The following is a 26,977-nucleotide window of genomic DNA, read 5'->3' as shown; positions in this document are numbered from 1 at the left end:
GGAAGACTCCCACTGTAGTCCATCAATATGGGAAATAAAGTCCTTCGTGTCTCTAATGTAAGAAGATAGTTGTGTTACAGCTTGAAATAAAAAATAATCCACAAAGACAGACAAGTTTTCCGTAAGGCTCCCCAATGAAGACACTATGGGTCTGCCTGGAGGATTTAATGCGTCTTTGTGTATCTTAGGTAGATGATAGTAGGTGGGGATAGTGGGGTTCAAAGTTCTCAAGAAAATAAATTCCTCCATAGTCAGCATTGATTTGTCTTGCCGTGTTTTAATCAGTGTATGATAATCGTTTACACTGTCTTCATATTTTTTTCTTGTTGGTTCATAATCATGTTTATTCGTTAGTTGACGTAGGGCTTCCCCTACGTATTGTTCTCTAGACATCAAGACAATATTTCCTCCTTTGTCGGAGGGTTTATAGATTATGGTTGGATCCTTCTGTAAATTGTTCAGAGCTTCCTCCTGAGCTTTTGATAAGTTCCTTCTTGATGTTCCCCGTTTGTCCTTTTCCCGTAGTTGTACCAGGTCCTTAATGACCGTGTCTGAAAAGACATCAATAGCGTCTTGTGGCATTTGAGGCAAGAATTGAGAGATTGGTTTAAAGTTACTCCATGGTGCCTCCTGGTCAATTCCCAGGTTCCTAGTTCTTTGTGTCAGTGAATCCTCACTATGATCTTGGGTCTGATTTTGTTCTTGTCGACAAGCGGTGGTGTAAAACGCTGTGCATCATACGGAACCAAGCCTATGATTAAGATTTATTTCGAAACGCGTCAGGCTGCATCCCGTGTTTGGCAGAGTCTATTGGGGATTTGCTGCTACCAGAGTGCATCTTCGCCAGTGGGCAACTTTGATGCTGAAATATATATATATATATTTTTAGAGTTTTATATAGCGCGAACTAGGGCCGAGACATCGGGCATCAGAGCGCTTTACATGAGCACCAGTTTTGTTACAGAAGAACACATTCATTTTTTTGTATAGGCACGGGGAGATTAAGTGATTTGCCCAGAATCACAGGATGTTGAGCGTCGCTGCCGAGACTCGAACCCGGTTCCCCAGCTTTGAGGTCGCCTGCTCTAGCCGTAAGGCTACATCCTCTCCCCATTTATCTCCTCAAATATTCATTTCCCTTTGATAATATGTCGCGCAATATAAAAATAATCAAAGAAAAAGGGTTTATGCTGCTTACCATAACGGAAGTCTTAGTTCGTTGCGATAACGCTGATAAGTAAAGTCTGGACATCCTTAAATATGAACTTTAACCCATATATACCCCGGATCTGGGAAAATATCCGAGTGCTTATCCATTCCTGTCTTCGAGTAATATGCAAATATAGAAAGGAGAAAAAAAAGGGCAGTATCAGAATCCAGCGATTCTTCGGCTATACGTGCCGAAAATCCACCAGCTTCAAAGTAAGTCTCCTCCTTACCGGTATGTTGATTCGTAATATTCCCCTCTCTGCGAGTTCACCGTCCAACATAGTGTCGGCGTTCTTTGGCACAGTTTTTCAAAAGCCCACGGTGCTGCGGGAGGTGCGCATAGAGAGAGGACAGTGTTCTTGATTCAAAAGCAGAGTCGCACTGTGGTCGCCATGTTTAAATGTGAAAAGTCACTTACTGCTTTAAAGTGTGTGTATTCAGAGAGTACATTGGTAATGATACCGATGTAATCGTGCAACATTGTGGACACTTTTATCCACTTATAGAGTGTAAACAGCTTCTAGAATGAGTACATAATTGTAATATACATCATTATAATAAACTATTGTTATAATGATGCCATCATAATATTTACTTATGCAACCACCACATGAGAAATCCAAGAAAGTAAGGCTATAATATTTCCCTCGATTTCATTTTGATCTCCGCATGAAACGTCAAATGTTGGGGGTATAAAACAGCACCTCTATTGCATCATAACTCTTCAAAGTAATCACTGTACAAGTGCACTTTACCCTACAAACAGATTCTTGCATGGTAAATATGACTTTTCATACTTTGTAAGGAAATACCCATAAATACACCGTATGAAAGACTACATTCAAAGCAAATTTAGTAATATTATTTTATAATAAGAAACCGCACCTTAGTGCTTAAAAATACTTTCTCAATTTAGTAAGCCCAAAAAAATAAGTCACTCACTCACTGATCAGTTCACCTCTCTACCCGTGCCGACACACTGCACCAACACTCACGCACTTCCCCCGCGACGTGGTCTAGTGGCTGCGGGAACCACAGCTGCTGCACAGCAGGGCTGATTGATGGGAGTGCTTATCTGCCTGGCTGGAGCAGATGTGCAGCCAAGGAGAGATGCGCTAAACCACTGTTCCAATGACCCAAAACATGAAAAATAAATATAGATAGAATGTGAGTAAATAAAGAATGATTTTCAGAGCATCCCTCACTTTAGAACTTCTTACAGCTCAAGCAAAAACATTTTTTGAAGGATGTGAAAGTTCTTATGTCCAGCACCTTCCTTTTCTGTGGCAGCACATTCTGTGAGCTAGGTTTGCATTTTGGTTCTTTATTAGATGCTTGCCATCTTCAAAGGCCTGTGCTATTTGAACATGCCTTAATATATGTTAGTGTGTTTAAGATTCTGACTATTCTATGTATTTGCTATATCTATAGCGCAAACCTAGTCAAAAGGTAGCTTAGCATTGTACATGGTCAAAGACAAGCATAAAGTTAACGGTTAATAAAGGAAACTGGGTTGTAGCCTGTTAATGCATTGCTAAGTAGTGCTCTTTAAAGATGTGAGCCTTTCCTAAATTAGAGCAGCATTTGTCAGCCTTGGGGTGGTCTTCCACCCAACATTATGCCTACCTCTCCCATTTTTTCTGACCTCCGTTTTTTGCTTGCCTTAGGACTTTGTGCACAAAGTGAATGTGCTCACTCCTCTAAACATGGTAATATTAGCCCATACCCAATTGGCATTTGTGATTTACTTATTAGTTCCTAGTAAAGTGCAGTACATGTGGTATGTGGGCCTGCAGCACAGATTGCGCCACCCACTTAAGTAGCCCTTTAAACATGTCTCAGGCCTACCATTGCAGACCCCGAGTGTGCAGTTTAAACTGTCATTTCGACCGGACAGGATAAACCTTTTGCCAGACCCAAACCTTCTGGTTTTTAATACAGATAAGTCACCCCTATTGTAGGCCCTGGCCAGCTCAGAGGGCCGGGTGCAATGTGTTTAGAAAGCAGGACATGTACTTTTAAGTTTTACATGTAATGAAAAACTCTCAAATAAATTTTTCATTTTCTACAAGGCCTCTATATCCCATAGGACAACATTTGGATTCCCTTCTTACATTTTATAAGTATAATTTCCAAATGGTAAGACATACCTGCCTCAAGTTTGGTGTCTCTGGAATCCAAATATAAAATCTTAACTTATGGTGAAGTCAGATTTAAAATTTAAATTCTGAAAATCTTACTTTTAGAAAGTAGGCATTTTCTTGCCTTAGCCATTTTGTGCCTGTATCTGGTCACCTGACTGTGTGTAGTTGGCAGTTGGGCTATGTGTATTCCTCCTAGACCGTAGTGTGGTAAATAATTTGATTACCGGGACTTAATTTGATACAGAAAAATAATAAAAATAGCTCAGTAAAATAAGAGGCAAAATCCGTGGTATTAGAGGTTCGGAATGGGCTTTATTCCAGTGGACGATTCGAATCGTGGACTCCAAGTTCCATCACCACGGAGGTTCAGGAAGTGAAGTACATACTTTATTGATAAGTAATCACTTTTATACAATAGGCATTACAGTGAAGTAAATGCAGGAGGCGTAACAATTGATAGTAAAGATAAAACATACATGCGAAGCAAAAGTGGGCGTAACTGGGTGTAACTAAAAAACGTCATCAGGTATGATGTCATAATAGGGTGGTTCTATGAAAGAATTTCGCAATGTCAGCAGAAATACTTGGCAGAAATGCGCGCGCAGCAGCATGGCGTATGATTGACGTGCAACTAGGGGGTGAAGGGGACTTGACATTTAGCTCTACATGTGGCGACAGAAGTCTGGAGGGTCAAGTCAACCTAATCCCAAATCATATCTAACATCCTATGTTTAAAGAACTATGTTATCCAAAAGAGAGGTCTCTTAGAGTAGAATCTTATTCTATACTGACTGTGAGTGCGTGTACAAGCGTCTAAGTGTCTACACTAGATGCGAGGGCAGAAATCTTCCATAATAATAGGGCTATGAATTACTTGCATAAAGACAGAGAAGCCGGGCCTTTTGCTCGGTAGCTGGAAGAATGTTTACTTAAACTACTAGACAGGAATGCATTGGGCAGGGAGCGGAGCAGATAATTTCGAAGGTGAAATACAGTTTTTGGCAGGCAACAGGCTGATGTCAGGCACCGTGAGCCGCGCAAGGAATGAGACAAAGTTCATGGTCACAGATGCAGGCTCAGACTGGAGCTTTCAGAGGCAGAAGGCAAGAAAAGCTTGATGACAGAATCAGGGCCTACTTGCCTGGACTGTAAAATGGCATAAGTGAACCATATAAAGCCGGTGGCCTTTCATACTTAGGGATGGAATATCCGGCCCATTCATGGCGGATCTGAAAGAGGACATGTTGACGGTGGACGCACATGTGTTTGCGTCTTCATAACTGGAACTGGAGGGAACATACATGTACTTGTGATTCATACATAAAACCGTTGGGGTCCAAGATAGGGGACATAACTGATCAGAAAAAATCCATATTTCCACATTCCCTCCTTGTCCCCTACTTGCCCGTTAAGAGATATCAATCTTCATCAATCCGTTGATCTGTTCATATAGCATCATTTGTTCTTCTTTTTTCTTCTGGGATGAATGAAATCTTGGTGGTGGAATACACGATGTGGCACACAGACCACAGATCGCTGGTCCACATTGTAGACATAGACAGCAACTGATTAGTATGAGAGAGCCAATACCTAGGAAGGATAGGACCTTCCATCCAAAGGTAGATAATACACTCCAAAACCAACCGGACCAAGTCCAGGTGCCTGGATTCTGGTGTATCTGGCTTACAATCTTATGAAGGCGAGTTATGGCTTTATATACAGATGGCGAATTTTCTGGTATGAAAATGCAACAACTTGATCCGATGACCCTACAAGCTCCGCCCCTATCGGCCAGGATGACGTCAAGGACAAGACGATTTTGAAGCACAACAATCCGCATAGCAGACTGCTCTTCTGTTAAATTGCCTAAGGCGGAAATAGTTTCGTTCACCACTGCTTCAAGGGTTCTAGTTAATCTACGTATCAGCTTACTATTAGTAACGGTACCTATATAGGGAAAGAGACCTTTATTAAAATCTGTGTATTTTTCCCATGCTGTCTCAGTGTAATCGACTATTGGGAGATCTCTCCTTTCTCTATTGTGTACTAAATGAGTATTTCTGTGATAATCAGGAGGAGCTAGGAAAACAGGTGGCAAAAGGAATCCGATGTAGCAGGTACCATCCCAATCTAGAGGCAGACGTATATATGCCGTCTGACCACATATAAAATAGGAATGGCGGGAAGCTCTAAATGTAGACTTGCCTTGATCACTAAATTCTATTACAGTGGTGCATCTACTATGGCCCATATGTATGGAACCATTCTTTCTTACACATAATTCACCTTTTACTGGAAATATTGACATAGCGGGCAAAATTGGAGTAGCTTCCGATTCGACATTTAGGATCATAAGATTAAGCGTAAAATTACCTAATCCATACACTTCATTTTCCAGATCAGTTCCTGTTCTTTTGGGAAGTCCCTCCTTGTTAGGGTAGCAGACTTTAAGTAAAACTAAGTTCAAATTTCCCCATACCCAGTTGTCTTGATAAACTGCAGAATTCGAATCTAGGGAATTAATTAAACTAAACCATGCTCCACAGGAGCCGTTGTGTGTGAACGGGTATGGAAAGAGGTAGAATTCCTTTATAGTTCTGATAGGGAGGGAGTCGGCCACATATCCAACAATTTGTAGCATTGCTAACCTGATGGGAATGATGTAACATACTAATAAACGTGTTATTGCGCAGCGCAAATCTATAAGACAACTCGTGCGGAGGTAATTCACTAAAAGAATGTTCAGCAGTAACATTATAAACATGTCTAGAAATAGGATAATATATGTGCAACAATATACTTGCAGTAATTATTAAAAGACGTAAGGAAAACAAAATTAATAACGTCACTGTGCAATGACTACGCAGTGATTTACAGTACGCATGTCGTTTCAGTTTTATCCTTCTGTTTCTTTCTCTATACAGGTCTAAGGGATACATGTCAGAGACAAATTCGACCGATTCACCTTGGAGAGGACTTAAACAATCAAATTGCCTGACTTGTTAGACCTGAGTTTTAGTTTGTATAGTTCATGGCTATTCAGTTCAACCAAAGGAAGTTTAGAGTCAATCGGTGAAGACACGCAAGGTGTGTCATTTACATCTGACGGTAGTCCATGAAATTTCTTGATATGACTTGAATGTATCCAGCCTTTTCGACCTTTGATCTTCACGGCTGTCCTCGTCGTTAGCAGTACGAGCTGAGGCGACTTCCACCTAGGATCCAGTTGGGACTTCCGATCAAAGTTCCTCACTAGAACTAAATCCCCTGGAGTTACGTCATGGGGTTTCACCTCGGTGTTGTCAGGAAAGGCTGCAGCTACCTGTGAACGACAAGATTGTAGTGCAGACATCAAGGAAGCCAAGTAATCTGTCAGCATATTACAGTCAATATCAGTTATTTTGCGTGGTATAGGCGTCCCCCACATATTTGGTGGTCTGCCAAAGATCACCTCATAAGGGGATAGCCCTGTTCGAGAGTGTGCTACCATTCTCATGTAAAAGAGTGCAACGGGTAAGGCTACTACCCAGTCGACACCTTTCTCTCTGCATATTTTGGACAATCTAATTTTCAGGGTCTGATTATGTCTTTCCACGAGACCTGCTGCCTCGGGGTGTCGGACACAGTGAAATTTCCACTGATAGCCTAACAAAAGTGAAACGTGTTTCATTAGTTCGGATGAAAACGGCTGGCCGTTATCTGAGTAGACAACACGTGGTAAACCGTACCGTGGGAAGAATTCTCGAACTAACTGTTTGGCAGTAGTCGGGGCAGTGTAATCTGAAACCGGGTATGCCTCTGTCCAACGGGAAAGAGCACAGACAACTACGAGAACATATTTGAATCCTCGACATCGTTCCATCTGGATATAATCCATCTGGAGGACTTCAAAAGGGTGATCAGGAGGCTGAAATCCACCCTGTTCTACGGGAATGCTTTTACCTGGGTTAAACTGACAACAGATCATACAGGTACGAACTTTTTGTTTAGCTGCTGCTCGTAAATGTTTGTTGAACCAAATGTGTTGGATGCTGTCTAGCATAGCTTTTTCTCCTAGATGTGCTGGACTATGTACAGTATTAATTATAACTTGGACCATTGAATCAGGAAGGAACCACACAGATTTTTCCTTCGTCATCCATCCTTGATCCGTTTGGATCCCTCCTAATTCAGTCCATTTCTTTATTTCGTCTGGTGTAGCATGTGTCTGTATGTCAATTACGTCAAGAGCGGGATCCTTAACCGTCATACAATGTGTTGGCGTCGGGACTATTGTCTTTGTCATGTCGGATGTTTGAGTTTGAGCAGTCTGTTTAGCTGTTTTGTCAGCTAGATCATTGCCTTGAGAAATGATATCAGTAACTTTCGTATGAGCTTTACATTTCATAATTGATATTGCAGTGGGTAGATGTATTGCATCTAGTAAGGCATGAATGAGGGGTCCGTGCTGAATGTGGGCACCGTGAGAAGTTAAATAACCTCTCTCTCGCCACAGCACGCCGAAGTCATGTACAACTCCGAATGCATAACGTGAATCAGTGTATATGTTGACTTTTTTATTTGTGGCTTGAATACAGGCTTGTGTCAGAGCGATGAGCTCTGCTGCTTGAGCGGACAAGGTATTTATGCAATTTGTTTCAATGATTTCAGTGTCTGTTGTGACTGCATAAGCGGCCACTAGCTCTCCTGTACCTGTTCTCATACATGAACCATCTACATACAACGTCAGGTCTGGGTCTGACAATGGGACATCTGTTAAATCTTGTCTAGGTTTCGTCGTGATAGTGATAACTTCAATACAATCATGTGCAAGTGGGTCTGTTCCATTTATAGGTAACAGTGTGGCAGGATTCAATGTACTACAACGTCTGATTTCTATATGTGGCTGAAACAATGTTAATTCGTAACCAGTAAGTCGTGCTATAGTCAAGTGTTGTGTTTGTGTGCGGTTCAAGAGAACCTCTACTGCATGTGGTACTTGTACTGTCAATGGATGTCCTAACACTATGGCATCGCTTTGTCTGATTGCTAAAGCTGTTGCTGCCACTGATTTTAGGCACGCAGGCAAAGCCTGAGCTACGGGATCTAATGTACTAGAAAAATAAGCACATGGTTTGTGTGATTTTGCTTGTTCCTGTGTGAGTACTGACAAGGCAGTACCTTCGCGTTCTGTAACGAAGAGTGTAAACTGTTTATTGTAACATGGTGTTGCTAAAACAGGTGCTTGGCATAAGGCTTTCTTTAGGCTTTCAAAAGCTTGTGTATGTTCCTGAGTCCAAGGGAGAACAGTCGATGTGGCTGCCTCCTGTGTTGTCAATTGAATGAGTGGTTTTGCTAGAAATGCATACTGAGGGATCCACTGCCTACAATATGAAGTGAGGCCTATGAAAGCCCGCACCTCCTTTTGTGTCTTGGGTATTGGCATATTAGCAATTAGCTGGATGCGATCTGGTGTAAGCTGCCTTCCCTCCTTGGACAGCGAGTGACCAAGGTAAACAACTCGCTGGACACAGAATTGCAGCTTGGAAGGGGACACCTTGTGCCCCTTTCCGGCCAGAAATTGTAAAACCGTCAGTGAGGCTTTTTCACATTCAGGTTCGCTTCTAGCGGTGATCAGCAGATCATCGACATATTGAAGCAGGGCAGTGTTGACTGGCATGTGGATACTGTCGAGTTCTCGTTTCAGTGCTTGGCTATAGATGCTGGGGCTTTCTGTAAATCCTTGAGGGGCGCGTGTGAATTTAAAGCTACGTCCATTTAAACAAAATCCGAACAGGTATTGGCTTTCCGGATCTATTGGGACGCTGAAAAAGGCATTCTTGAGATCAATTACAGTAAAGAACGTGGCTTTGGAATCAATAGCTGTCAGTAATGACGAGATATCTGGGACCACAGGGAATTGTGGCACAATGCATTTGTTCAGTTCGCGCAGATCAATAACCAATCGATATACTGGCGGGGCCTTTGGATCTGTTCGTTTAAGAATCGGAATTATCGGGGAATTACATACATTGGAGTCTGTTTCCACAACCACTCCTTGGGCAATGAGCTCGTCAATGATTTGCAGTAAAGCCACTACAGCATCTGGTTGTAACTTGTATTGTCGCATTCGTGGTAGTACCACTCCTGCCTTTAGTGTAACTCGATATGGCGTAATATTCATGCAACCAACATCAGTAGGGCCTTGTGCCCATAACTGTGTAGGTAAAGTCTGCAGTCGGGGATCCATGTCTCGAGACACATAGTGACCTTTGAAATCACGTAAAAACAATCTTACTCCTTCCGGAGAACAACATATTATAGCTCCTAGAGCTTTCAGTGTTTTTATACCTAACAAGTTTTCTGGACATGATTTAGTAAGCAATAAATCTGTAGTTCGGGTCAAGGGTCCAATCGTAAGTGGAAGAGGCTGTGATACTTCATTAACAATAGGTTTTCCTGAAAAACCAAGGGAAATATTCTGTGAGCCTGAGAGGGGTGCCCCTGGAACTTCACTACGTTTTATGGTTGTTCGACTTGCCCCTGTATCAAGTAAAAATTTTCTATCTTGGCCTAATAGTTCACTATGTACATAAGGTCCTTCTTGGTCTACAGGGACCTCGATAAGGGGTAAGTCAACTTCCCTCTCTAGGCTGGTTCATGCGTATCGTTGATAATCAGGATAGTCGTACTGTGCAGTCTGGTACAGCTGTCGTGTCGTGGTTTGTGTGGCAGCACCAGGCAGCGCTGGTGCAGCTGGCACAAACTGTATAGACTGTTGTGGAGCTGGCATGGACTGTGCATGCTGCGGGGCTCCTTGTTCATTCTGATCCTGTCTAGGTGGCCGTGGTCTTTCTTTTGTAATACCTGTGGCGATATTACGCTTCAGGACTGGGCAATCGTGTATGTAATGACCTGGTTGTTTACAATAGTTGCATGTCCCTTTTACAGGTCCTGCTGAATCACCGGACTGTGTCGTACCCTTTTTATGACCTTCAGCTGGAACTGTCTGGGAGACTAGCATTTTCATTTTTGTATCTTTCATGCGTCTTTGTTCATGTTCTTGTTCCTCTCTAATTCTATTGTGATGATACTGTAACATTTGTGATGGGGTGTTACCTTGCCAGGTACTCTCGAATTTTAATACTCTATTCTTCACTTGGGGCAAGGAATTTTCAACTAATTTTGTCACAAACAGATGTGGGTATGATTCGCTACTTGCTTTTATGCCACTATTTATACCAAAACATTTTTCGAATCGGGCATAGAAATCACTAGTGTCTTCATCTTGCTTTTGTTTACAGGCTGAGATTGCACCCCAGTCTTCCTTTTTCGTAGTTAATAAACGTGGCAGTACCTGTACTAGTAAACCTGGTAGTGCTTTAGTTTTATCCCCAAGCCCTGCTCCTGCAGTTCGGGCCTTTTCTTCTGCTTCTAATGCTGTCCAGTCTATCTTTTGGTCTCCCACCTCCCACTCTTTTTCCTTGAGTTTTTCATAAATGCCAGCAGGCATTAATACCTTCAATATTGTCATAATGTCGGGATAGGTATACTCTCCCATGAGTAACATGTCTTTAATTTCTCGGTGAAAACCCGCTGGGTCTTTGTCATGACTGGGTACCACTTTCTTCATTTCTAACAATTCTATTTTCGATATGGGCGTATATACAAATACACGTTTAAACTGATTGTCCTCGCCTTTTATTGGGTGTACTTCTCGTAAGGGATTCTGTCTGTCCATGTAATACGTCGTTCTTTCCTTGATGGGCAGTGAGACATGTTCTGAGCATACAAAAAGAATGTACTGCTTTCTTGATTCTAGTATTTCTCTAATTAACTTAGTACCTGAACCTCCATCTATTCGTGAGTAATTCAGTCAATATATCAGGTAAGGGACCAGGATCTGAATGTTGGCTTTTATATAGTATAAGAAGTTGTTGAATCATATAAATCCCAGCTAAACGCTGTTCATCTGGGGTGAGGTTCAAAAATGTGTGTGCTACTGTATCATCACCATATTTTCCGGGACTGTCAACCCAATGAACGGCTGACCTGGCTAATTCTTGTTCATCCATAGAATCGAGTAAATGATAACCCCTTCGTTCTCGGAGTAATTTGTCAGCGGCTTGGAACGAATGCTCGGGGGACCTTATATTTATTATAGGTGTTTGGAAATTCCTGTTATTATCTGAACATATCGGACGTATCGGGTCAGTAAAACATCTAGTACTATTACAAGATCTTCCTCTACCTACATAGGCTATGGTTTCTGACTGTCCTGTGGGCAGTCCTGATCCTTCCTCCTCCTCGTTTTGTTCAAACTGGTCTACCGCTAATCTCTCTTCGTGTATGCATTCTATTTCTTTACGGATCTTTCGGCACATGGCTATTATACATGTTTGCCTATCATGTTTCCCTTCTGATATATTCTGGCTCCATCTGGTAAGAGTTTGCATGGTTTCCGGATCTACCCCCGGTCGGTCTTGATTTCTGATCACACAATTTATGAGGAAACGTAACAGTTCCCCCTGTATCTCTACTTTCTGGTATTCCATAGCTCTGTTAATACATTCAGAATCTCGCCCTGTTTGGACAAAATGATATATATTATCTAGATGCATAGTCATTCCTGGTAGCTTCCCTAAATACACCGCAGCTCGTCTGATACGTAATGATGCCAGAATCATTTCGTCCTCTTTGCCGGGCACAGGGTCATATCTACAATCTACAAGAAGTTCCTTAAGCGTGCAGGAATTTATGAGTTTGGGCGTACGTGGATGCGCTGATTCTTGAAAAGTAAGTTTATTTATTCTGGGTGGCGTAGAAAAAATGTTGGTAGCACCTCCGGTAGCCCCGTCTGGGGTACCGGACGTGAAAGGATTCGTTGAACGCGATACAGCAACTATAGGTGTGGACACAGCTGTAGAAACAGCTGTAGGAACAGATGTAGAAACAGATGTGCTTGCCGGAACTTGTGTCAGGATTTGTTGTTGTAGAGGTATAGATACAGGTTCTTGGCGTTGAACCTCCCCGGCAGACGGTCTATGTGGGGCGGGGTTAGCATACTCGGGAGCTGCGTCATCTAAATATGAGGAAAGAAAAACATCTTCTGCGGTTCTAGGATGCCCCTTAGGATGCACTTTTATTGGAAATAATGGGGGTGGCAAGTCTTTTGGTATCTCCGGAGTAGCCTTAGGTAATCCTTCGGCCAGAAGGGGATACATACCATTCATAAGGGCATTTCTTTGTCTGTCTACTTGTTCTGATTTCACTCGTGTACCTTCTTCAATTAATAGATTTTCTCGGACTTTATTTGAATTCTCCTTATTTTTCTCCTCCTGTCTGAGTGCTTTTTCTGTACGTCTATGAGATTCTTTACGCCATAACTCAACGGCGTCTTTCTGTGACTGTCTGGCTTTCCTTTTCCATAACTCTTCCTCTACTTTCATGATGCACTCTGCATCCCAGGTCCCAGCTGCGGGCCACCTCTGACTTTCTGGTAATTCCTTGGTGTAGTCTACCCATAAATCAAGAAATAATATAGCGTCTAAGCCGTGTTTTTGATACATGAAGTACCCTGGAGTGTCCCTAGGAGGAATAGGAACAGCTTCTTCGAGTACCCCTTTTCTAGTTGTGATCTGTCTTAGTTTCGAAAAGAGCGGCATATTGAGAACTGATCTGATACTTGATCTTGAACAAACTTAATACAATAAACACAATAATGAACAGTCATTCATACCACAATATGCAGGACGTATTAACACATTTAACATTTAACATTTAAATGAGCAACAATGATGATGACGATCTAAGAAAACTTAATCACTAAACATAATACTCGGCATTAACTGAATTATTCTGAATTTATATACTTGATATACTAGATATACTGCTAAACAGTACAGATACACTGCTAAAACAGTGCAGACCGGATTTGTGTACCCAAACCCGTCTTGACCGGCACAACCTATGTGCACGTCAGAACGCCTCCCCAGCAATGGTACTCACCGGGTAGCTCGGAACGGAAGGCCTCGGAACGGAACTGAACTGGACTGGACCGAACTGGACTCGACTCGAAAACTTCGGAAACTTCGGAACATCGGAAACCTCGGAACTTCGGAACTTCGGAACTTGGTGGGCCTCTGTATACCTCGGATCTTGCTCTCTCAGCTAGGCTCTGGTCGGGATACTTCGCACTTCTCACCGCCTCGTCTGGGTGTTGATCACAGCCTCAGTCGCCCCCGCTTGACCGGAGGGAGATACAGGAAATCCTGCTGGTACGCGTTGTTGTCCGTCCAGCTGTGGCAGGAGACCGGGCCTGCAACGCACCACCGGCGCGTGAGATGAGAAAGTGTCCCTATTCGGGCGCCAATCATGTGGTAAATAATTTGATTACCGGGACTTAATTTGATACAGAAAAATAATAAAAATAGCTCAGTAAAATAAGAGGCAAAATCCGTGGTATTAGAGGTTCGGAATGGGCTTTATTCCAGTGGACGATTCGAATCGTGGACTCCAAGTTCCATCACCACGGAGGTTCAGGAAGTGAAGTACATACTTTATTGATAAGTAATCACTTTTATACAATAGGCATTACAGTGAAGTAAATGCAGGAGGCGTAACAATTGATAGTAAAGATAAAACATACATGCGTAGCAAAAGTGGGCGTAACTGGGTGTAACTAAAAAACGTCATCAGGTATGATGTCATAATAGGGTGGTTCTATGAAAGAATTTCGCAATGTCAGCAGAAATACTTGGCAGAAATGCGCGCGCAGCAGCATGGCGTATGATTGACGTGCAACTAGGGGGTGAAGGGGACTTGACATTTAGCTCTACATGTGGCGACAGAAGTCTGGAGGGTCAAGTCAACCTAATCCCAAATCATATCTAACATCCTATGTTTAAAGAACTATGTTATCCAAAAGAGAGGTCTCTTAGAGTAGAATCTTATTCTATACTGACTGTGAGTGCGTGTACAAGCGTCTAAGTGTCTACACTAGATGCGAGGGCAGAAATCTTCCATAATAATAGGGCTATGAATTACTTGCATAAAGACAGAGAAGCCGGGCCTTTTGCTCGGTAGCTGGAAGAATGTTTACTTAAACTACTAGACAGGAATGCATTGGGCAGGGAGCGGAGCAGATAATTTCGAAGGTGAAATACAGTTTTTGGCAGGCAACAGGCTGATGTCAGGCACCGTGAGCCGCGCAAGGAATGAGACAAAGTTCATGGTCACAGATGCAGGCTCAGACTGGAGCTTTCAGAGGCAGAAGGCAAGAAAAGCTTGATGACAGAATCAGGGCCTACTTGCCTGGACTGTAAAATGGCATAAGTGAACCATATAAAGCCGGTGGCCTTTCATACTTAGGGATGGAATATCCGGCCCATTCATGGCGGATCTGAAAGAGGACATGTTGACGGTGGACGCACATGTGTTTGCGTCTTCATAACTGGAACTGGAGGGAACATACATGTACTTGTGATTCATACATGAAACCGTTGGGGTCCAAGATAGGGGACATAACTGATCAGAAAAAATCCATATTTCCACAGTAGCACACAATGAGAGCCTAGGTGTGACTGAGTGACCTTCACTGCCAGGAAGGAATGGAGGAGCTGGGCCTAGCCTCACTTATATCTGAATAGGCTGGTTCTTGCATGCCGCCTGTAGGTAGTCTGGAGCTAGAGCTGGACTCTGCCATCAGTGAGTCTGCCCTGGCAAGTGGTGCCACCCCTGTCCCAGACCCTTGGAAGTGGGCCTAAGATGCTTGCCAGCGGAACCAATGCATCTTCCCTGTTAAGTGGCGCATCCCCAGCTTAATCGATGCATCGCCGCTGCTGCGTGAATTGGATCCGTTGCAAAGGCCCACCGCAGACCTTGAGACCGATGCATTTCCCTGGCAGCACTGTGCATCCACATCCAAGGTCCTCGCATTTCTCGTCGACAGCAGCCTTATTGACGACATCAGACTCTGCATTGCAGCTTTGCAGTTCCTCAGAACTGATGCACCGCCTGCTGCATCCCCGACGAGGACTTTGCATCGCCAGCACTTTTGACGGTATCCTCAATGACACAACAGGACCTCACATTGCAGCCTCGCCACATCTTGAACCAGACACATCACTTTAGCTGTGCGGCACTATTTGAACCCAGATCCATGCAACACTTGGCAACCAGGAATTGAGGTACTTTGTTCAGCGGGCCTGACTGGGTCCCTGTAACAGGTCTGCTCTTCATCGCGGTCGACCTGAACTTGTGACTTTGTCTGGCGCAACCAGATCTCCCTAATCGGTGTTTTGTGCTTTTTGGCGCTATGTACACTAAAACACTCAAATTCAATATCTCCATTTCTTCTAACTGGATTTTTGTCATTTTGGGTATTGTTTTATTTATTAATAATGACTATTTTTCTAAAACTGTTAGGCTCCTTTTTGTGATTTGTTTTCACAGTTTTTCTGTTTAGAGAATTGCACAAATACTTTACGCATTGCCTCTGAGATAAGCCTGACTGCTCTGTGCCAAGCTAACATTTGGTGAAAGTTGGTGTTTTATTCCGCCAGGGTTCAGGTCAATGAACCAGGTTTGTTCTGTATCTTGTTTATTGTTCTTGGCAAATAACAGGAATTTCTGTCTTGGATGCGAATGCCCAGCACCAACCTAAATTTACCCCCACCATGTCTGGATGATGTGCAAGCATGTTTGAGGCGTTGTATGCCTGAAGGAGAGGAGAGTTTTATGAAGACTTGTGTATCATTTGTATATTGGTCAATTTTGATGCTGTTATTTTTTAATAGATCGCCACACGATGCTACATGTGATGTAAATCTTTTGTGACCTGGAAGTGCCCATGTAAGCAAACTGTTGTTGATTGTAAATGATAGAAGAGCAAGTGAAGGACGTTGCCTGCGAATCCCATTCAAGTCTCCAGGGTCGTATGAGGGTTGGATGGTCGACTTAGTCGAAATCAGCTGAGAGGTCTAGAGTGCATTGTGTGCTATGTGTAAATTAGCGGTCTATCTTGAGAGCTTTTGCTAAGATGCCTTGAGTGAGGGAGGCATTGACAATGGTAAGTAAGGGTAAGAAGGCATTCCCAGAGGGAGCTCTGATAAAGAGCAATGGTAAGACATTCTCTTCATCAGAAATAGCTTTAAGGCTTTTAAGACTGACCTTGATGCCATTCTGTTGGAAGGGATGATTGTATGAGATGAAGCAGGTCTTTTGGCATCCGTAAGCTGTCCGTAAGCTGTCGGATATCCTGTGTTTGCTAACATTTCCCTTGATAGAAAGGAACCAACAGCTATCAATTTTCTAAGCTTGATTTAATTCTTTCATCCTCTCTTTAGGGTCTATCCAACTGGCAATCGTGCTAATGTTTCATAATCTTTGCTTAACATGCAAGGCAACCTCCACCTACCATGTTGTCCTTCTGAAACAGATGCGCAGTATAATAATAGTAATATGTATTTCCATGTTCAATGTAATACTAGGAAGATTGCAATTTCTCACTCTTATTTCTCAGTGCTGCTGCAGTACAGCTCTTCTTCAAGTGTATGGATCAATAGCCATCTTAGTCAACTGATCTGTCTATATGAAGCAGTTACATTAATAGTGTGAAAATAATTTGCCACAGTTTCTCCTGTACTTAGTAATTATGCGTTGTCCCTACGGTATGAAGACTAAAGAAAAGAGGTTGGAGATATACAATCAAAATGTGGCAGCCTTTTTTAGCTATTCAAAGAATAGTTTACAAAAGTAAATTTAGTTACAGGAATGCGTGCATGTATGTTCTGTTTGTAGCATATAGTGAAATGCTCCACTGAATAACCAGTGGTCGCCAAGATACAAAAAGGATTATGTCGCAAGCGTTTATGGATAATGAACATGCATAGCTGCATATGCAGTTATTCCCTAGTCATCAATGTATGCAATATATGATTGCTCCTATATGCAGAAATGTATGTTTTAATAGTAGCACCTTACTCCTACTTCAGACAGCACCTGCACAATTTGTAGAGTACTCTTATTACTAATTTCTAATAGTGATGATTGAGCAGTTCTCCCCAAGTTACCATATCTCCAAGTTCCAGTTTTTAAGAAAGTAAAGTTAGGACACATTGTGGTCGAATAATGCCATTTTGTAATTTTAATCTCTTTGAGAGAAACAATTTCTTCCATGGCTTTAGTTAAAGGAAACTGCAGTACCATATGGTTTTAGTTGTCTCTGCAACACCTATTTGTTAAAATCAGCTGTGATCAGAGAATATATATCATATGCAAAGGAGTGGAACTTGCCAGTGAAAGGCAGCACTCAAATTATACCCAGATTTCAGAAGCTTCTAGAATTAATCATGTGTCCCTGACTTTGGCTAATCTAATGGTCAGGTACAAGCATCAAGTAATGAGAACAGAGAAAACCCAACTGCCCAATTGATTACGCTTTTATTGATGCATGGCACTTTAAGGATGTGGAACAATTTGAAGTATTGCAGAGTGAGGGTAGTGACCATTGGCCTTTAGAATTGTTAATTAAGATGGAACAGGAACCAGAAAGAGAGAGTGATCCCCTTGCAGACTGAATACCTCAGACGCATAACCACCCGTATAACCAAGGAAAGCCTGCAATTGGTTAATAATTTGTTAATCGATTATACTGCTGTTGGTAACGTACCACAAAAAGAAAAAATTCTAACATGGTACAAGCGGAATAGCGAGCTGGTGGTAAATTGCCTAAAACTAAAAGTTAAAAAAGGGCCCGCCCCTAACAACAACGGCAGTTTAAAGAGCTGGTTTAATAATGAGTGCAGAAATTTGAAACTTAGGGTAAGGAAATGGGAAAGACAGTTAAGGAAAAAAACAGATAAGGAGACAATGGAGAGTCTTTGAGTGGCGAAATTGGAATATAAAAATAAAATGAGAGAAAGGAAACTAGAATATAAATCCAAAAATTGGCAAACAATGTTAGAAGTGATAAACACAAACAATATAAGGTCTTTCTGGCAATTGGTAAAAGAGGGCAAGGTACAAGGGGAAATGCGATGCTTGGTGGGTGAAGATGATTGGGTTACTCATTTGAGCAACTTATATAGGGGTAAAGATTTGAAGAATACCCTGAAAGTAAAGCCTTAGGAGCTAGAACAATTAAAACCGCACTGTTCCTTTCAAAATATAAAAAAAACAATTCGATCTTTAAAGCTAACTAAAGCTGCAGGACCAGAAAACCTTCCTGCTTTTATTTTGAAAAATAATACAGATTGGTGGGCCAGCTTCTTAAAAACAACCTTCCAACAAATTATTGCGGTGGGGTCTTTCCCGTAAAGTTGAAAGGGAGCAATTATGAGACCAATCTATAAAAAGGATGATGCTGTGTTGCCCCAGAACTATCACCTCATAAGCTTACTGGATGTGGGGGAGAAGGTCTTCTCCAAAATATTACTAGGGGTAGTGAAAGCCTGGGCAGAACATCATGACCTGATACCCATAGAACAAGGGGGATTTAAAGAAGAGCACTTGACTGTTGATCACTGCCTTAGTTTATGGGCATTGGCAAGAAAGGCAATAGAAGTGCGTGGCAGCTAGTTTTGCTGTTTTGTTGATTTCTGAGCCGCATTTGACTTGGTAGATCGTAACATATTGTGGAGTATGTTGGTAAAGCTCGGAATCAACAAAGCAGTTCTTTCATTAATCCAGGATATGCATTCTAAGAATTGGGCTAGAGTAACCCTGGATGATCTTGGGACACTATCTAAGAAGATTCAGATAATGAACGGTCTGAGGCAGGGCTGTCTTTTAACCCCTTTGTTATTTTCTCTGTTTTTATCCGACCTACCAACTACATTGAGTAAAGCAGGAGGTTTAAGCCCTAAGATGGGGGAACCCATATTTCATGTCTGCTATATGCGGATGATTTAGTGATAACAGACATGACAGAGATAGGTTTACAAAAGAAACTGGATACCTTTTTAGAATACTGCAATAAGAAAAGCCTCATGGTTAATCTGGAAAAGACCAAAATAATGGTATTTGGAAAAAGAAAAAGTTCCTTCTACTGGAGACTTGGGGATGTTATAATTGGAATAGTAGATAAATATAAATATTTGGGCATGTGGTTTGATAGTAGATAAAATTGGAAAGACCACATACAGACCTTAAAAGCGAGGTCCCTTTCCACAGTCTGGGGCCTTAAACAATTTAAACAGAAGTATGGAGGCCCATCGCTGCGACCAATACTTTCAGCTTTTACTGCATCGGTCCAACCACAATATTTATATGGCGTAGAGGCTTTATTCATGGGGGGGTATATCAGATTGGAATCAAGAGGAGGGGAAATGTGTGAAGCAGCTTCTCGCCCTCCCATAGTCAACTATGTTACAGGCTGTGCGAGTAGAATGTCATCTCACAGCCTGGAACTATCGGGGAATGCAAGCGACATTTAATTTCTGGAAAAGATTGAATGGAGAAGACACCCCCCCCCCCCCCAAATAGCATATCTTTGTAAGAAAGAAATGGAGACCAGCGATCTTACTTGGGCGGTCCAAGCAAGAAATAAACTAGATAAGTTATGTGTTAAACTTACTTTAGAGCAAGACCATTGGAAATCAGGGCAGCAGATCCCTAAGCGGGAGTTACGGGCCATTGTTAACGCGAAGGGACAAGAAGAAGATTTATGCTACTTGAAGAGCAAATCTTCGGCCCGGTTTCTGATAAATGGATGGGTCAATGACGATATTTTCCCCTATATAGAAGCTATGCCTAACCCAAAGCTCAGAAATGCAATATTGAAATTTAGAGTCGGCCTGAACCCAAGTAACATTAATGGGAAGATAAAACACTTATGGCGAACGACCAAGGCCTGTGCTCTTGTGGCCTACAAGTAAAATGCAGTAGCGAACATATTTTGCTGGATTGTTTGGGCTTTTTAGAAGAACGTAAACCTTTTTAAAACCTATTTTTATTGTTTATAAAAGTTTTAGTAGAGACCAAGCACTTAGTTTATTGACAAATAAGAGATTTTTAAATGTGGCATGTGCAATAGGAAGATTTTTAATTGCTATACAGGAGTCACTGAAGGAAATGGCATAGGTTGAAAAGAAAATATGGTGAAAATTCAATCTTACCTATGATCTGGGGACTACGTGAGATTTTGCACAAATGTATAGCTAATGTATAAGCAACTCCTTGCTGCTTTTGTGATGAACTAAGAGCTCTTATATGTGGGCCTTTTATGGTATATTTTAGCAGGCTTTCATTGTGTAGTATACTGTTTTATGGTAAAGCCTTTGGGATAAATCATGTTTTAAGTGTTTGTAAAGTGCTATTTTCTATGTTTAAATATGCCAAATAAAAAATATTCAAATGGAATGGAATTTCTAATAGTGGCGATTGAGCAGTTCTCCCGAAGTTACCATATCTCCAAGTTCCAGTTTCTAAGAAAGTAAAGTTAGGACACATTGTGGTCGAATAATGCCATTTTGCAATTTTAATCTCTTTTAGAGAAACAATTTCTTCCATGGCTTTAGTTAAAGGTAACTTCAGTACCATGGTTTTGGTTGTCTCGGCAACACCTATTTGTTAAAATCAGCTGTGATCAGAGAATATATATCATAGGAACGAGTCAGATTCAAAAGCCTTGTGCATAGTGCACAGGGCAAGACTTGGACTTGGTGGGTAATTCGCACCATGATTAAGCCGTACAAAGTCAACCGGAACCTTCGCTCCAACCATCTGTACCTGACCGAGATCCCTAGGATCAAGAAATCTAGGAGTGACGGGAGACTTTTCTCATATAATGCCTCCAAACTGTGGAACTCCCTGCCTCTACATCTCCGCAAAATCCCTGATCTTCTGACTTTCCGAAGGCAGCTCAAGACCCTGCTGTTTCCTTAAGCCACCGCAGCTCCTTCTCTCCCCCCCCCCCGTGTCAATTACCAGCGCTGGGATGCTTCCGGATAGCCATGCGCTTTATAAATGCTATTCTATATGCAAAGGAGTGGCACTTGCCAGTGAAAGGCAGCACATAAATTATACCCAGATTTCAGAAGCTTCTAGAATTAATCGCGTGTCCCTGACTTTGACTAATCTAGTGGTCAGGTACAAGCATCAAGTAATGAGAACAGCGAAAACCCATAAAACCTCTTCTCGGTGACGTGAACTTTAGTTAATATATCTAGCAAACTCAAGACAATATGTCCGTTATGTTATTCCAGTGTTTAGCTTTAACTCTTCATTTACATTCTCGTTGTAAACGAAATGCTTGTAACCTGATATAAAGATATTGCCAGTACCTGCATTGCATCAGCTGCTGTATTTTCTCCTTGTAAGGGCTTTTTATGTTCTCTTTCTTTACAGTATGTTTATTGTTTTCCGAGGTGCATTCAGATTCAACCTTAACAGCATACCCCTTCTCATGCAACAGTCTGGAAGCCGCACAATCTCCACCTCTACTGTATGTATGTCCATTACTCTTACTGGGTTTCTGAATGTTGTCGATGTGGTATACAAGAGTGCAGTAATCTGTTCACTCCGACTCATTTGGAAAACAACATTTTAATGCAATGCAACAGCTGTGAAGTAGTGACTGAAAATGTGTAGATGGCCAAAATTGTCAGGTATTCATCCCAATTTCTATAGCTAGCTAGGATTGAAAATTGAGTTTTATTAAAAAGAGTTTGGCATTTTCTTTCTCTTTTTAGTCCTCCTACGCAGTACTAAATAATGAGCACCTCAAGACTGAAAGACATAATCTATCTCTGCTTGATACCCTCGCGCAATAATGGTAAAGAAGCAGAATGAAAATCAAGTAGTGTGCTGTTTTATGTCTCCATGACCCACTTAATATGACCCACCTCATCAACTAATTGTGCATCACATAACCAAGGAGAACAAAAAGGAAACTATCTAGATGGAGATTAAATTAATTTAAGCTTTAGGTCCAAGGTAGAGCAGATATACTAAAATAATTATGTATTGAAAGACCCTGTACACAAATGTACAGCGCAAAGAAGAAATTGTATTGCCACTCGTGTCTTTGCGAAATGTTTTGCCCACCTGCGTGAGGTTGGAAAGGGCAGTGAGGGCAGTCTATTGGCAGAAGCACGCACTTGGATTGAGGTTAAGAGCCAAAATTGCTTTTGGATAAGTCACACAAATGCTGAACATTTAGGGTAGCGAAAGAAAAATTCATCACACCCTATGAACAGTTCTTTCAATATCGAAGGCCATGGTGGCCAGTTGACAGTTGTAGGTGATGTGGGCCATGGCATCAAATTGATTACAAGGTTCTTGGGCCAGTAGAGTGTGGAAATCTATCAAAATCTCTTGAGGGGCCACATTTGGGGCCAGTGCCATTACTCGCGTAATCTTTACAGTTATCAGCTAGCCCTCTTTCTCAGGTTGGTCAGTTCTCAGAGAGGTGTGTGTTATGTCCTGTTATGTATTCTGTGTACCCAATGTGTGTTGTCTATGAGTGTTGAAAATCTGCCCTTTCAGCAGGATCACTCCAGATGTTTGCCTTCTTTTGCTGAATTGTTTTTTGTTGGCCATAGGACTTTGTGCACTTTACTCCTGCAATCCAGTGCTAACATGCTTGTGCTCTCCCTTTAAACATTGTAAAATTGACATATTTCTAATTGGCAGATTTGATTTACTTAAAAGCCCAAGTGTATGCAGGGCGTGTAAATATTATGCTACTAGTGTGCTGCAGCACTCACTGTGGAATCCAGTAAAGTAGCACTGTAAAGCATGCCCCTTTAAACTTCCATATCATTTGGACCTGGCAAAATAAAACATTTGCCAGGCCTAAACCTTACTTTTTAGTTTAGGTCACCCCTAAGGAAGACTTTAATTGGCCATAGGGCAGGGTGCATGGCATTTGAAAAGTAGGACATGTACATTTAATGTTTTACATGTTCTGGCTGTGAAACAATCCCAAAGTTTTTCACTATAGCAAGGCTGTCTCTCCTATAGGAAAACAGTGGGTTACAATTTAACGACTTGTAATGCTTCGTTTCAGGTTGATAGCAGCTAGAAAAATGATTCTAGGACTCAAAAGAATTCAAAATTCCTTTATTCGATATGTAAAAACATTATCATAAAAGTACAATAAAAGTACAATAAAAATCACATTAAAACATCATAGATGAGATAAAATGTAAAAAGAGTGATAGTGAACATATCAGTTTCAGTTAATGCAGATAGAAAATATATTGCATAAAAGGGCAATTTATTCTTTTATGGTTGCATAGAAGTCCTAGTCATTATGATCTTTTTTAAGTAAAAAGATACCACTGCGACGGCTAATGGGCTATCTAAAGCTTTCATTTTAAGATAGGCTGCCCTACAGGAACGTAGTCCCCAGGATTTGAGCAGCGGTTTCAGATAAGTAACCCTTAACAGTTGATAACATTTACAAAATAAAATGCAGTGGATGTTGGACTGTGATGACAGACCGTCACACGGGCATTTCTCCAAATTTCTCGACCAACAGTTCTGGTTAGGGAATGTCAACAGTCTGAAGAAAGTATCAGTGCGGAAGCGGGTCACAAGCATACGTGAAAATGCAGATGGAATTAAAGAAAGATAATGTTGCATCCCTTCAACAGTAGTGCAGAGTTGATGCTCCATCACAATATGCTTGGAATTTTCAATGATCCAGCGTCGATTGGCCAGATGGCTAATGGCCAATCGTTTTAAGGTGACTCTAGGGATATTGTTTAGCGTGGCGGGATCAGTGAAAAATTCTGGGTGACCTATATCGTATAGCAGATTTCTGACATAGTTCAGCCAATTAAATCGATCCGCATTGGTCAAGCTGAGACAGTCCATAATGATTTCCCTGTTAAAGTGTGTTTCAGGAGTAGTCCACACTTTGTGCCATAATATAATGGGCGCAGATTTTATCATGTCCATAATATAGGTAAAACCAAGTTCTTTATGCATAACAAAAACAGAAGTACCAGGTGGGGTGGCCAAGAGGTAACGTAGGAATAGGTTCTCAGAGCGTTGTATAAGGTCTGCCTGGTCTATTCCCCAAATCCCAGATCCATATATGCCAGTAGAAACACACTTGGCACGGTAGATCTGTGATAAGGGGATGATCGGCCGTCCCCCTAGTTTTTTCGAGAAGTTAATAAGTGCTCCTATAGCTTTAGAAAAGGCAGCTCCTCTAGCTTGGGCGGCAGCCCGCCAGGAGCCCTTCTTCTCGAAGGTGATACCCAGGTAGGGAAACCTGTCAACACTTTCAAGCTTGCTACCATTTATAAAAATGGAGCATTTTCTCTTCCCTATTCCCAGGCCACAAGACATGGTAAAAGTCTTTGATGCATTAATTTTTAAACCTCTGTGTGACATGAATTCTGTAAAATCATTTACTGCACTTTGGAGGCCCATGCGGGTCTGTGACATAATTGCTGCGTCAACCGCGTAAAGTAGTATGGGTATGGGTTTCCCATTTATAGTGGGGTAATCGTGATAATTTCTATTAAGATACTGGCCTACAGAGTTTATGTAGAGGGAAGAGTAAGGGGGCTAAAATACAGCCCTGCCTTACACCTCTTTTGATGTAAAACCTGTCCGAGCACTCTCCTTGTCTGCCATATCTAACACGGGCTGATGCTCCCCTATAGAGCTCTTTAATAAAGGCGAGAATGGGGGCTCAATACCAATCTCGGCAAGGGATTCCCAGAGGAGCTCGTGGTTGACACAGTCAAATGCAGAGCTGAGGTCTACAAAGGTCACGAAAAGGTTCCCCTTTTTTGCCTGAGTATATTTGGCAATAATAAGGGTCAGATTCAAACCTTGTTCAATAGTGCCTCTGCCCTGTCTAAAACCATATTGTAAATTTGAAATTATGTCTTGATCACCCAACCAGTCATGCATCCGATTTAAAATGATGCGCCCTGCGACTTTCATAAGGGAGTCGAGCAAGGAAATAGGGCGATAATTAGAGGGGTTGTTCCTATCACCTTTCTTAAAAATCGGGACAACGACCGCTTCGGGCCATGTGTCTATAAAACCTGTTTTGTTCAGAGAGTTTAGGACATTTGTTAACAAAGGGGCCCATAAGTCCAACTGTGCTTTAAAAACGTCAATAGGTACGCAGTCAGGACCGGGGGCCTTCCCAGAAGGGCTTTCTGTCAATGCCATGAGTACCTCGGTACAGTCAAAAGTGAGGTCTAAGGGAAAAAGGGAGGGAGCGTTCGGGTCTTTATCATGGTTGTAATAAAGATCCTAGGACTCATTTTAGTAGTACTTAATGGCGAAGTCTGAATTTACATTATTATTTACGAAATGACACTTTTAGAAAGTTGACATTTCTCTGCCTAAGCCTAAAGGGCCTTTCTACCAAGGCCCAGTGCCACCTGACTGTTGAATGTTTTTAGACAATGGACAAAAGGCTTGGGTATGGAGAGATGCTTTTCTTCCTTGAGCAGGATGGCCTGTTGGGCTGTGTTTGTCCCTTCCTGAGCTTCAGGGGATACCTACCCAGTCACTGGCAGGTTTAGCTTACACCTAGGCTTGCCTACCTACTTTTTTCTAGTCAGCTTGGGTCCAAACCCAGGGAGAACGGCGCCAGAACTGGTTTGGACTGACCACAAGGGAGGAGCTGCCTGTTTCCGTAGCCACTTCCCTGGGTGGGCACAGGGAGCTCTGATCTGGGAAAAAAGGGTTCAGCCATGTTGGTTTTAGGGAAGAATGGGTACTGTACGATAACTTGAAGTCAAATGCACAGTAAGTGCAAGAAGTGCTGCAAAGTGGGTAGGGTAACCCTATTGGTTAGAGAGTGGCCTGGAGTTTCTTACAATTGCCGGCTAGCACTAGGCATAACTGTGGTGCCCCAGTACTCTAATCAGAACACTCCTGGACCTGTGGAGAATCAGTAGAGGGACTGCTTTGCACTGAATAACACGAAGGAAGACTGGACCGGCTTCCCTTGAACACAAGGCCCCGGCGTCACTCCAAGGGTCAGTTGGCTGGCCTCTTGTTTGAGCTACAGGGACACAAGAAGCATCCAGAGACCCTTTTCCTGCAACTGCCCAGCGCACCAGATTCGGCCTTGCTGCTGGTCTCTGTTTACGTGAGTCCTAACCCCCAAGTGATACCCCCCCATGTCTGGAACCCTTTGCTGACCTTAAAGTACACTCCTTCTGAACACACTTCAAAAGCTGGGGCTTAAAATCTTTTTGCAAACTTTCTGCCTTGAAAACTGACAGAGACTGGGATTGCCGTTGAAGCGGTAGCCATTGCCATCATATTGCTGGTCAGCATCAGCTGTCTGGTTTGGCTCCTGAACGAGATTTGACTTACAGAAAAGTTTTTAAGTCCAAACGTAGAGAGCTTCATTGGGCCCAACGCCAAACAGCAACCCATGAAAGCCTTCCTTGGCACAGATGTCTGACTTCACCCGGTCATAACTTTCTCATCTTTGTTGAAAACAGCACTGGGACCCCACTCATCAGCAACCCGCTGTCATCGAGCCCCTTGTCGGATTCAGCATGCAGCTTGTCCTACAGAAGACTTGTCAACAACTACCTTTTCTCCATAAAAATGTCTAAGTTAGAATGGAAACTGTCCCCTCAGACGAACTTGGTCCCTGTACCCGACCCGCTCTCCATCGCAGTCGGTCTTCACTTTGACCTGGTCTAACT

At 42.2% G+C, this 26,977-nt stretch overlaps 1 protein-coding gene across 11 annotated transcripts in view; it reads left to right on the top strand.

The window, feature by feature from the left end:
• Positions 1-26,977, top strand: part of KYAT3 (kynurenine aminotransferase 3) — a 492,939-nt gene that overhangs the window by 114,008 nt on the left and 351,954 nt on the right. For 6 of the 11 annotated variants that reach the window (XM_085602139.1, XM_085602135.1, XM_085602134.1 and 3 more), the window contains one exon: positions 21,681-21,777. The exons of the other annotated variants lie outside the window; for them this stretch is intronic. In XM_085602139.1, the coding sequence (XP_085458265.1) occupies positions 21,682-21,777 (96 nt within the window). In that variant the 5' untranslated portion in view covers position 21,681. The remainder of the gene's footprint in view (positions 1-21,680; positions 21,778-26,977) is intronic. 11 annotated transcript variants of the gene reach the window in all.

Source organism: Triturus cristatus, chromosome 4_2 (genome assembly GCF_964204655.1).
Source record: "Triturus cristatus chromosome 4_2, aTriCri1.1, whole genome shotgun sequence".
Lineage (NCBI taxonomy): Eukaryota > Metazoa > Chordata > Amphibia > Caudata > Salamandridae > Triturus > Triturus cristatus.
The sequence above is the reverse complement of the archived record's forward strand: the minus strand, read 5'-3'. Positions and strand labels throughout refer to the sequence as shown.